This window comes from Vespula vulgaris, chromosome 7 (assembly GCF_905475345.1).
Source record: "Vespula vulgaris chromosome 7, iyVesVulg1.1, whole genome shotgun sequence".
Lineage (NCBI taxonomy): Eukaryota > Metazoa > Arthropoda > Insecta > Hymenoptera > Vespidae > Vespula > Vespula vulgaris.
The window spans coordinates 8,672,285-8,685,329 of NC_066592.1; the positions used below are offsets into that span (position 1 = coordinate 8,672,285).

The 13,045-nt window shown below is 34.6% G+C and overlaps 1 protein-coding gene across 5 annotated transcripts in view; it reads left to right on the forward strand.

Annotated features, from left to right (window-relative positions):
• Window positions 1-13,045, forward strand: part of LOC127065420 (protein tincar) — a 233,381-nt gene that overhangs the window by 212,382 nt on the left and 7,954 nt on the right. For 2 of the 5 annotated variants that reach the window (XM_050997730.1, XM_050997731.1), the window contains exons 8-15: window positions 8,047-8,703; window positions 8,828-9,015; window positions 9,231-9,424; window positions 9,835-10,337; window positions 10,437-10,638; window positions 11,602-11,734; window positions 12,046-12,096; window positions 12,560-12,766. In XM_050997730.1, the coding sequence (XP_050853687.1) occupies window positions 8,047-8,703; window positions 8,828-9,015; window positions 9,231-9,424; window positions 9,835-10,337; window positions 10,437-10,638; window positions 11,602-11,734; window positions 12,046-12,096; window positions 12,560-12,766 (2,135 nt within the window). The remainder of the gene's footprint in view (window positions 1-8,046; window positions 8,704-8,827; window positions 9,016-9,230; window positions 9,425-9,834; window positions 10,338-10,436; window positions 10,639-11,601; window positions 11,735-12,045; window positions 12,097-12,559; window positions 12,767-13,045) is intronic. The other 3 variants (XM_050997733.1, XM_050997732.1, XM_050997734.1) reach the window with 3 other exon arrangements.

Below are 13,045 nucleotides of genomic sequence, written 5' to 3' on the forward strand. Positions count from 1 at the left end.
GTACTATAGTGACGCTCGCTGATAACACCGGAACAAAGGTCATTGTCGTGACCTATCGAACGGGTCAAAGAGCTTCTCTCTCTCTCTCTCTCTCTCACTCTCTCAGTTTAACTCAATCCTAGACTTCATCTCTTCTCTCTATCAGGAGTACCTACTAGCGATGCGCACATTTGGTATTCATGAACTCGAACATCCTTGCCGATGCAAGCATATTTCGCAGGCAATTTCTAGCTAGGTGCGATATATCTGTGAAATATGCATCGACTTATCATTGTCGGTAGAACGACGTCTAGCTACGCTCTCTCTTTTTCTCTCTCTTCCTTTCTCTCCCTTTCTCTTACATCACTTTCTTTTTCTTTCCTTTTTTCTCTTTTTCTTTTCTCTCTCTTTTCTTTTTCTCGTCCTATTTCAAGGCCCATGCAGTATCGATACTTACGTGAAAGAAAAATAAAGAAGTTTCATGGTTCAGACGTGCGTAGAATTCACATCAAAATATCATTTCACGAGCAAAATACTGCTTATATAAATATATATAAAATATATAAAATATATAAAATATTGCGAAATATTGCTGCCGGTTTGCAGAGATATCGATTTTATTGATCACACGTCATCATTTCGTTCGAAGGATTATTATTATTTTTTTCTTTTTTTTCTTCTCTCTCTTTCCAACTTCGTTGAATGATAATTTTTATCTATGAATATTTTTTAGAATAATAACGTTTTCATTTATTTTATTTATCTCTTAATAGTAACATTAGAATTTTTCTGTAGATTGCTCCTCTATCGATCTTCTTCAATTCCATCGATATAACGGGAAAGTAGTATAAATGGAGATAAAACGTAGAAGAGAGAAACGATCGAGCGGTCATCGCGGTAAAAGGCGGACCTTTCCTTCCTCTCTTTTGTCTTGCCAGAGGAGAATGCATCGGCCTGGGATGGCTCTCGGAATACAAAGGTCATTGTCGTGACCCGTCGTGCGTGAAAGAGAAAGAGAATGAAAAGAGAAGAGAAAAGAGACATGGGGGTAGGATGGGAACTTGAGAAGAAGGGAGAGAGAAAAAGAGAGACAGAGAATAAGTATGAGAAAGAGAAAAAGAGACAGGAAGAATGAGTGTGTGTGAGATGGAAAGAATAACTGTGAGAGAGAAATGAGAGAAAAAGACAGACAAAGAGAGAGAGAGAGAGAGAGAGAGAGAGAGAGAGAGAGTATGTGTATGTGTGTGTAATAGAAAAAGAGAGAAAGAAAATATGTACGAGAGGATAAGAATGAACGTGTAGGAGAATGAGATAGAAAACGGAAGCATGAGAAAGGGTGAAGAGGTCAGGGGTTGGCTCAAAGCGAGCACCCCTTCGACACGGTAGGCGGCCTTCGTGTATTCATGAACTTGAACGTGAACCTGGCATTCGACTCTTTCTCTCTTTCACTTTTTCTCTTCAACAAACATACATCTACATACGCCACTTTTACGAACAATTTCAGACGGGTTAAAACAAAAATGAGAATTGCTTGAGATAAAAAGAGTGGATGATTATGGAAAATTTTTGATCAACTTTAACTCTCTCTCTCTCTCTTTCTCTCTCTCTCTCTCTTTCTCTCTCTCTCTCTCTCTCTCTCTCTTTTTCTCTCTCTCTCTCTCTCTCTCTCTCTCTTCTTTCTCGTGTGAATGTCGAGCGAATTATCACGCAGAAAATGAACAACGTTTTGTGTGTGTGTGTATGAAAGAGAAAGAGATAGAGAAAGAGGAGAGAAAGAGAGAGAAAGAGAAAGAGAGAATTTCGCCGTATCTATTGGCGCTCTCATTTTGTACAACGCTCCGAGCGTTAATTAACGAGAACGCGAGAGGATCGAAGTCGATTATCATCATCCCACGATCGAATTCAATTTCCCGGGGCGCGATGAACGCGCATAAAATCTGGCCGTTGGTGAAATCGTTCTACACGCTGGTAGAATTCTCTCTCTTTCTCTCTCTCTCTCGTTTCTTTCTCTCTCACTCGTTTTTTCTTTTTTCTTCTTTTTTCATTCTCTTTAATTCGAACGAACGGATTCGCAAAGTAAAAACGGATTTTTTCGATAACGTCAATATCGATATTAGATTTCGTTCTATGCCTTAGGATAAAAATTATTCATCAATTTTTTATAAGATAAGTTTTATCCTTATTTTTCATATATCTATTTGGATTCTGTGATCAAAACTATAGATATTGAAAGGATTCTTTCTAATTGTCTAACAAAATTGTTTATTTATTTTATATTTCTTTTCTTTTATTCTTCTTTTTTTTTATTGTTTCGATCATAATCTTCTTTTCTTCTTTTTTTATTTACGTTGATCTAAAAACAGAAACTACTTCGTATTTTGAAATAGTCATTTGATTCTCTACTTTTCCTATTTTCTCGCTTTTAAAGATGCTCCTTTAAAAAAGTCTCGTTAAATCTTTTACGATGTTTGGTAGAATAGAAACGTTGTTTCCGTGTGTGTTAAAATCGAAAGAAAGAGAAATATGAAGAAGAGATAGAAAGAGAGAAAGAGAGAGAAAGAAAAAAAGAGAGAAAGTGAGTGAAAGACAGAGAGAGAAAGAGGGTGAAAGAGGGGCGAGAAAGGGAAGCAAGATGCAGGCAGATCAATAAAATTCTTTGTTTGGTGATCGGTCAGAGGGACGATGGAATTAAATATACACGAGCCTTCGGAATTCACTTCTCTGTCTGTGAGAAAGGATCGTCATGAAAAATTAACAGACTGTTCCGAAGTGCAAACTGCCATCATGTCAAGGATAAGATTGATCTCCCATAGAGCAGACGAGAGAGGATGCTGCGAGAGTAAGAAACGAGACGTTGAATTTTTTAAAAGGCCATCGAAGTTAAACGTTCAGTGCACCCGACGGTCCTGTCTCTTGGCTGAAATTATTAAAGAATTGGCAGATCATTTTTGTAATTAAAATGTTCAACCTTAAAAGTTAAATTGTCAATTACCCAGACTTTGTTCGTTACGTTTATAATGAAATACGTAAGATGACTGATCTGTTTTCTGATTATTTTTATTTATTAATTATATTAGTATATTTATTAATTAAAATTTTATTAATTAAAAATAAGTATTTCGTAAAATATATGATGAATATATATGAATATTTTGATCAGTATTTATAATATAAATAATTAAGTGTCAGGATTGCGTTTATTATAAATGCTGATCATCTATTTAAAATTCTGACAAATTATTAAATTTACAACTATTTTATTAAAATACTGACAGTTTTTGTACTAATCGGTGTAATACTAACCAGCTATATCACTTACTGATATTTTATTATAAATAGTGATCATTTATTTAAAATATTAATTGAAAATATATAAAAATACTGATTCAAAAAATAACAGCCTGTCATGATAACGTAATCATTACTATTAAACTGGATAAATATTCAAAAAAAATTAAATGTCAAAAATAATTTTAAAAAATGTTGTCATTTTTTAATAATGTTAAAACTCGTATAAGAGAGAGAGAGAGAGATTGAAGTAGACAGCTTTTAAAAGTCAAAAAATCTAAATGAGTTGATGATAATAATAGTGATAAGAATCACACATTTCTCGATTTGAGAAATTGTTCTTTTTTTTTTTAATGTAAATCAATATGATACAAAATAACTAATAAATTCAATTTGTCCACATTTTCAATTGGAGCATATCAATAATTATGATTGAACGTACATAATTAACACCATTTATTACGATTTACTTAACATCATTCATTTCGAAATACTTAATATAAAGCATATGTTGATAACGATGAGTCCAACAATCTTTTTCCTTTTTTTATTTCTTTCTTTCTTTCCTTCTTCATTTTTTCTTATAACCAAGTTAATTCATTTGAGGACGTACGACGTGTAATCTCGTTTAATTAATCGTTTCGACTCGACGTGTCTCTCAGCCCCGGTAGTAACGACGTTGAAGTACTCACGACAAAGGGACGCGTCATAATCTCTGACTTAAGGCAAGCTCGTTCGAGATCTCTCACACAGCTTTTTATTTTTCCCTTTACCCTTTCTCTCTTTGCGTCGTTCCGTCGAGATTAAAAGTCTCGGCTGGACGTAGGCCCTCTTGGTCTCCCTCTCCCTCTCCCTCTCTCTCTCTCTTTTTCTCCCTCTCTGGCTTACTAGAGCCTTTACTATTGGGAAGGGCGCTAAAAGTGAAAGAGAAAATATGAAGAAAAAAAAGGAAAGAAAGAGAGAAAAAGACAAGGCAAGAGGGTCACGGTTAATCTGGTGAACGTAATTACAGCGTATTCTCTTCGTAATGGCTAAAAAAAAAAAGAAAAAAAGAAAAGAAAAAGAAAAAAGTATTTGAAATAAATGGTGACAGAAATATAGTGAAACATCGATAAAGCTTCCGTCGACTTATCGCAAGCTCGGAGCTGTTATTTCCTTCTCACTCCACCACCCCCCTCCCGCGCTATCTCTCTTTTTCTTTCCCTATATATTTCTTTTATTTTACTCAAACTCTTCATCGTTATTCTAGAACGAGTTCGCGTTGTCTGGAAACTTTACAATGAAGTTCGTTCTATTATACATCGTACATTTTTAAATAGCGAAGTCTTGCACCCATTCCCCTTATTCAAACTTAATCATCGACACCTCAAAAATTCACTCATCCAGATTAAGAGATCTGAAATTTAAGTCAAGCTAATCTCGTCACGCTCACGAATGCTCATGCCATTAATCAAGATCACTATATATTAATAGAACATTGTCTCTTTACGAATTACAGTTGAGTCGTTGAGTAAGTTTAAAATTGATTTATTCGAACATGAATGAAGCAAATTAATTTATTTTTGTTAAACCGAAAGATCTTTTCGATGGCAAACAAAGATCCTTTTGTTATGATATCTCTTTTCTTTTTTTTTTCCTTTCCCGTTACATATGTATATAGGTACGAATTATATCACGGATATCATCAAGTAAAAAGGAATTCAATCGAAAACGAAATACGATTTTTTATTTGACGACAATCGAAGGGGGAGTAAATGGTAGGAGAGAGAAAGCTTTTCCTGTTCGAATAGGTCGAACAGAAGGTAGGAAACGGGCCAGCCGTTAAGAGAGTATTGAAGAACGAGAGAAGCACTTCCTTTTCCAAGCACGATATTTCAGAGTCTACCGGAAATTGCAACTTCGGACTCCGAAGCGACGATTATATATGCTCTCTATAGTACATTGACGATTAAATAACGACAATGGGTACAGATGTAAAAGAAATGAATGAAAAGGTGTTATGGAGTGATTCGAACTACAATTTCTATTTGAAGTTTGTTATATATTTTTTATTTATTTATTTTTCTTTTTTTTTATTTTTTGAAAATAATGAAAACTAATAAAAAATAATCGTATAATTTACGAAATGAAGTATTTTGTAATAGGAACAATAATTATAATATAATTTTTTTCCTTCCATAATTCTAAACTATTTATATTTAATTAAATTAATAAAATAATTACTACCTCAAAAAATACAGTATATGCATATATAAATTTTTATAAAATAATTTATATAATATAATAATTATATAATAATCAAAGAAATAATTTTATAGTAATTTATATTTTAAAGAATTAAACAAATAAAACAAATAATCGAAAATATGTAATAAGAATATATAATAATAACAATAACAACAACAACAACAATAATAATAATAATAATAATAATATATAATCATAAATAAACGCATAATTAAATGTATGATAAAAGATATACAATAAATTTTTACACATACACACACACAATATTACATCACATATGTATCGTATTTTCCAAATAATAGTGACAAATCATCGAAGGATAGAAATTTATTAGATTTCGGTGAACGTTTTTTTATATAAAGTAAGAATTTTGGTCCGACAACGATGAATGTCTTTGCACCGTGGGAACGTGGCATGAAAGACGTGTGTGGATCGACCTCAGCGATTTATGGACGCGACGTGCTATAAGAACGGCGACGATGAGAGAAGAAGGATCAGGAAAGATCGCTAACGTCTGAAAGGACGAAGGTGTGTCGTCCTGTCGCAAGAGAACGCTAATTTTCTTGTCGCTCTCCTGTCGTCGCTGTTTTCTTCATCGTCTTTTTCTATGCACGATGTGAATTAATCGAAAATTCGAATAATACTGCTTCCATTTCCTGTCAAGAAAGTTTTTTGAAGAATAAAGGGAGTAAAGACAATTAACAAAGGATCCGTTAATATTGGGACTATCGATCTATTTTTATTATTTTTATTTTTTTCAATTCTACGAATATTTGAGAAAAATACATTCTTCATTGTTACTCTTAATAAATTCACGAAGTAAACGAATAATTAATATAATAAGGGAAAGAAACTCAATTCTCAATTAGTATTTCCATAATAATTATAATATCTATCGTAAAAGAAAAAAAATAGTAAGTCTGAAATCCATAATTTTTTTGACGAATCTGATAATTTTAATATTAAATAAATTTAATATATATTGAATAATTGTCAAGAATTAATTACCTTAGGAATTTAGTAACATTTCTGTATAACGATACGATATAATAAATACAAATTGTGCAAGACAATTTACGATTAATATGAACTATGTATAAATGTCTATTTCATGTATCATGCAGAAATGTTGATTATTACATAAACAATGATAGACATATATAGACATATATAGACAAGATATAACAATAATAATAATCTTATACACGTACACACACACAAATAATTACTTAATATCTTTCATAACTTATTTTTTGCATTTTTGCACTTTTTACTCTTATTAGGAAGTATACTTTTGATTTGTAAAATGTTACAAAAAAAAAATCTTGATAATATTTTTAATAAAATCTGCAAAATATTGAATGCCTGTGACCTTCACGGCATTCAATGATGTTAACTTCGAAGGATACATACAATGCACGTGTATTGTACTTTTTTTCTTTTCTTTACTTGTCTTTTTTTTTTTTTTTTTAATCTTCTCGAGTCGTGAAAGAAGATGACTTTCGATCGTGTTAAAACGAAAAGAAGAATCGTTTGGGAAAGTGGTAATATATACGTATATCTAAGAAAGAAGAGAAGTAGAAAGTTCGTGCTTTACGATGGCGTGGCCATCGAGATAAGTAGTCGCCAAATACCGGCACGTACATCGCCATTCGCCGGCATGCATAAACGTCAGCGAGCAAATTGACTTACCAGCTAAACACACGGCTTTTTGTTTCCCGCCGGCAACGCGCGAAGAGGCATACTGTGAAACGAAGAGGAAGGAAGGGTGAGATAGAAAGGATGAAAGAGATAAAACATAGCATTTGCCGTGTGATGTAAAGATAACAAACTCGAACTTTTTAACGTTTCCCTCCCTGTTTATTTGCTTTTATCTTACGAGCGCTCGACATCGTATTAGTTTATACCTCGTAAAATGGTTACGACCTCCTCTGACCTAACCGAGTCAAACGATTGTTTTCATCTAATCGATATTATCTTCAAAGAAAGTTTCTTTTTTCTTTATTACGGATAATTTTTATAGACAGAGGTCTGTACAATAGTATTAAAGTATTTTTTATTGCAATTATTTTCTTTGGGAATTATATTTCCGTGAACATTATTTTAAAAATGATACGAAATTGGTATATATACAAGTGTCATAAAAATAAGATTATAAGTTTCATAATAAAAAGATAATATTAATATTGTGTTATCTTATGTAACATCGAAGTCTAATTTTCTATTATATAGATCTTATTTTATTATTTATAAAAGTATCACAGTTAGTTCATACCACGAAAATTAATTTTTTAAATTAAATGTACATAAGTTATAATTAATATCTGTTTAATGTCTAATTCTTATTTTATTTTAATTCATATATGGAAACTTAATATTTGCTAAGTACAGATATATAATTAAATTTAATGTAGTACAATTATACTTATATGTATTATAGTATAATTGTTAACTTCAGACTTTCTATGAAATATAATCCCACAAAAAGAATTCAGTTATACATGGTTAACATAATATTCGTTATATTTTCAGAAGCGATATGGAGAACGGATTTGGATTGGATGGTCATTCACCGAGATCGTCTGGTGGTGCTTAGTTTCATGAATCCAGCTGGTAACCTGAGCACCTTAACCGGTTTCATAACCCCACAACCTTTTGTAACCGCTGCTCCAGAAGAGGAAGTCGAGGAGGACCTTAATGGAGTCGTACCAACGACAACAGGCTTGTCTCGTGTCAACGAAACAATCGAAATTCGAACGGAAGAAACTTCTACAAAATTTTCCACTATAAATCGACCAGTACTGACTAATGTCCATCGAACCACCATAAATTCTACGACAACTATTTTGGCCAATAATAACACCACAACAAGTAAAACAACTTCTAAAATATCAGAAGCAACCAGCAGTACAAGTTCCACGACAACACCGACCACGAGTTCGACTAATTCTGCAACAAAATATCCAACGACTCTTAAGAGACCAACTATCAGACCAATTTTGAAAAACAATAATCCAAAGAACAGGTCTAAGATTAAGAATTTAACGAAAACATCGACAACAGCAAGACCATCCAAAACTACTCAGACTACGTCTGGTGGGAACATGACTGCTCAAAGTATGTCATTGGTTATGAACAGCCTAGCTGATCTGGATCATCCTGAAAATTTGAATCTGGAGCTTCAACCGAGTAAGTTTTCGAGTAAGAGGAGGAAGGTGGAAGTCAACAAAAATTCTTATTTCTTTTTATATTCGTCTTAAGTTTTTAGGTCAGAAAAAATAACAGAAAATTTGCATTCTTTTTTTTTTTTTAGCTGAATCCTATGGGCCAATAACACTGGAATACCTTAATTACGCTGTTGCTCTTGGCGTTTACTCCGTACGATATCCTGCAGTGTTTTGGTCTTGCAACAAAGCTCTCGGTACGATTTTCAGCGTTCAACTGGTCATCAATTCCGCTCAGAGCTTATTGGCTTACGCCGGCATGTCCGTTTTGTACAAGGTAAGCGTATAACAAATATTTGAGATTCGGCGATCGAACGAAATATCGGAAAATCTCTATTTCGAGAAATATTGAATGCGATGTAAATGAATTGACAAAGAGTCTTAACCGCAACTATTGGAATTTTATTTGACTGGTCACAGAAGTTAAGTGCATCTTTTTCATAAGTAATATTTTAAAAAAATATATATATGTATCGTTTTAATATTTTTTAGGTTCAAGTTGTCGGACCTCTTAAGGTTCTACCTCTTCTTCGACATCGAACTGTAACCACAGCAAGTACGATTTCAACGATTTTCGGTGATTCATATTTCCTTCTTAATCCTCACGTTACGTTAGCCCTGTTTGCTCTTTCGTCTCTCCTCGTGCTGTGTTCGAGTATGGTCATGTATTTCTACGCACACGGCAGGTAAGAGATAAACTGTTGCTTGTCAGATAAAAACGCTATGAGTTTGTTCCGTTTGTTTTGTTTTTCTATACGATTTCTATCGTTTTACTCTTGTCAAAAATATATATCCAATATCGAGTGACCCGTACCAGTGTAAACGAAACTGTTCCTGAATCACTTTTATTGCTCGATATACAATCCTATCAATTGATTGCCTTTTATCGACAATAGAAAAAAATATATCCTCTCTCGCATCTGAAAATTATTAACTGCTATCGGTATTCAAAATTTTGCGTTTAAAAATTATCAAGAAAAGATAGAAAGTAAAGATGAGAGAACATTCATTATTGATATTTAAATATTTTTACTTCGTTTCTATTAAAAATCCCATGCGTATCGATTGAAATATTAAAATCTAATCAACTTGATAGGTTCGCGGCGTTCTTGAATCAGGAACGCGAACGTCGCGTGATCTTGCCGAAGGATGGTCGAGAGAGCAGCGGCTGGGTCTACTTCACTCATTGTACCGCCCTCTGCGTGTTCCTCGCGATTGCAATCTGTAGTGCACCATTACTCTACGACTACACGGTGGTCTATCGAGGCAGTCTAGACGGTGCGATCCTCGCCTGTATCGTTGGTACCGTGCTACACTTGTTACTCTGGCTTATTCTATGGGTCTTCCTGACTATAAAACAACGTTGGACTTTCAAGTTACGTGTCACGATCGGTCGTGCTACCGTTCGTTCAGCCAGATCGGTCAAACTGGTGACCGATGTCGATTTATTGTCTGCTAGAGAGGAAGAAGATAGTACAAGCGCTCCGCTACTCGTCGTTGGTAACGGTAGGACATATACGATCGCAGATACGTCCCCAAAGAAAGCTATCATGAGTGTTATTCAAAAGGCAGCTATGGAAAGGAAAGCACGTTCACAAGGTAAAATATTCAAAGATGATAATATAATCGCTTTACTACTACAAGCTAAAGAAAGACTTTTTCCAATGCGATTTATTGAATAATATATTCACGCCGCAGGTGGAAACGTTGATTACGCTGATGGAGAATCGACAGCCGATGGCGACGAACAAATCTATTGGCTCAGGCCAAAATTACGGCCGTCACCTGCTCAATCCCCTAGCGACACCACTGGCACTCAAGCTAACGACAAGGGCTGGCTCAACAAGAAGCTCAAGCCCAAGGTCACCTTTAACGACCTGCCTAGTACGTCAGGCTCGCGGTAACTACCCTCCTCCCTCCTCTTGGTGTCTTTGTGGCTACGCCTGAGCTTACGTCTCTAATTGCTTGTCTCGTCGCTTGTCCAATCTTATCGATGTCACGTTTAATGTAACGTCCGTGGAAATGCGTTTATCTCTCTAATATGAGCAATATCCCTTGTAGCTATTAACTGCTCACTGTTTGGCTTACGTTACTGTTTGGCTTATCGTAGCATGTTCAACGATGGTCGAATATAAATAAGTAGAATTCTTCTTCGGAAACTCAATAATTTGAAATTGAACTTATATCAATGCAAAATCATAGTCAACTTTTCAAGATAGTTCCATTCGAATCGAAATATTATGAAATGTATTATGAAATTGTATATCTCACTGTTTAAGATCACAATCACATTCTTGCATTTTATAAATACGTTCACCTTCTCCAGTTACAAGGAATCGAATTTGAAACTCTTCACAGTTTCTCGGTAATCACGTCTGGTGCAATTCCCTCTCTTGTTCTCTCTGTCTCCGTAGTGCAAGCAATTCGTAGAGATACGTGCGTATTGATTCGTCCTCAACACGTACGTACACGCATTCCGAAACTACGGAATCCCAAATTGGATACGTCCTCCCCCGCTTCATCCTTTGTCTTCTACAAGCACGAATTCTCCTCTTGCCCATATCTCGGTGTTAGAGAGCGACTCGCAGGCTTTAATTGTTATTGCCTTACGTCGAGTTAACTTGTACCTCTCTACATTGGAAACTCTAAAATGCAAACTGCATTTCGCAATTCGAAGTTGAATCGTTCTGATCAAGTTCATTGCATCGATCTTCCTCGACTTTCTCTTTCACTCTGCCATTTAATTAAATCTTTACACGCTTTGCAATTTCTTGACAATTTTTTCTGGTCTATGTTAACAAAATAAATTTTGATAGAAAAGAGTGCCAAACTAATCGATATATCATTATTCTTGTTGATTCAGTAATAAGGGAAAAGCCAGACGAGGCGTCGCTGACGGGGGGCCCGACGATGACGGGGATTACGCCACGTTACGCGAACTACCGCTGATAACCTCTTTGGATCCAGCGGACGACTCAAATTCCGAAGAAAACAAGGTAAATAAAAGTCACATATTTTCTCAAAATTAATATCTTGTTTTCAAAAGGCAAATAATTGTTGCAAACGACAGGAACATATATACTACGTATATACATAATATTGTGTATATAAATAATGAGGATTTATTGTCTTATTGTGAGTGTTAAATATCTTTTTGTTTTTCTTTTTAGTTACAACACTGTTCCATTCCAATATCCTTCCTTTTTAATTAAAATGAGTGGGTTGCAAAAGAATAAAGAACAATAAAAACAAAAAATCGTTTCGTCGCTTTTAATTTAGAGTTTTCTTTTTTTCTTGCTTTTGACAGTGGGAGAGATGGTTGATGCCACGTAGGAACGGTATACCTAAATTCGGAGACGTAAGGCACACACATGTACTTTTTATTCGTGCTTCGAAGTAACAACAACTAATTGCGTGTGTGTCCTTGATCGTATACTAACGTTTATGTCCTAATTATTAGAAAACGGAGTATCTGTGTAATATAGCTTAGAACTAGAGAGACGAGATATAGTTACGTGAAGTTAGAAACTAATATAACCCATAGACTTTGTTATGTGTTTGTACAAATATCATATCCAACTAGTAAACAAATCAACTAGTGAATATACATATTGTAATTAAATAACTCGTTATGAGTCGCACTACTCAATTCGGAGTAATTAATTAACCGAAAATCACGTAATTAAGAGATTTAGATTAGATATATTATTTATGGAATTAAAATTACGCTTCCTTCCAAACTGTTTATGCAATCGTTTTTTTTTATCGCTTTTTGTTCCAATAATAATCACGTCTACTAACGATAATACGAATTTTAACAGCTGCTCGAGTGCGTGAACGATGACCAAGTGACGTACTACGCGAGCGCTAATCGCGATCTGCAACCCTCGGAGGGTGATCCCTCACCCCTCTTAACTCCAGATCCTCTTCCCGATCCTGCTTCAGAACCACTTCCGTTGCCACCTCCGACTCCAACTACTGCACCGACCACCGAAGTTGCCACGGCGCTACTAACCACTAACTCCCAGGTACTAACGAGTCACGATCTCTAACCCAGCACTGTCAACACCTAAACAATAAGATCGTCACTGCATGTGATAAATAAGATTTCTTTTTTTTTCTTCTCTCGTTTCTTCTTTTCTTTCTTCTTTTCTCTCTTTTCTTTCAAATGATTGGATACTTATTTCGATAGATTAGAACAGCAATTGGATTGTATGAATAGATTTGCAGTGACGATCCAATATTTCATTATCGAAAATATTCTTCGTTAATCTTAATGTTATAAGATTAGAGAGCAAACCTGTTCA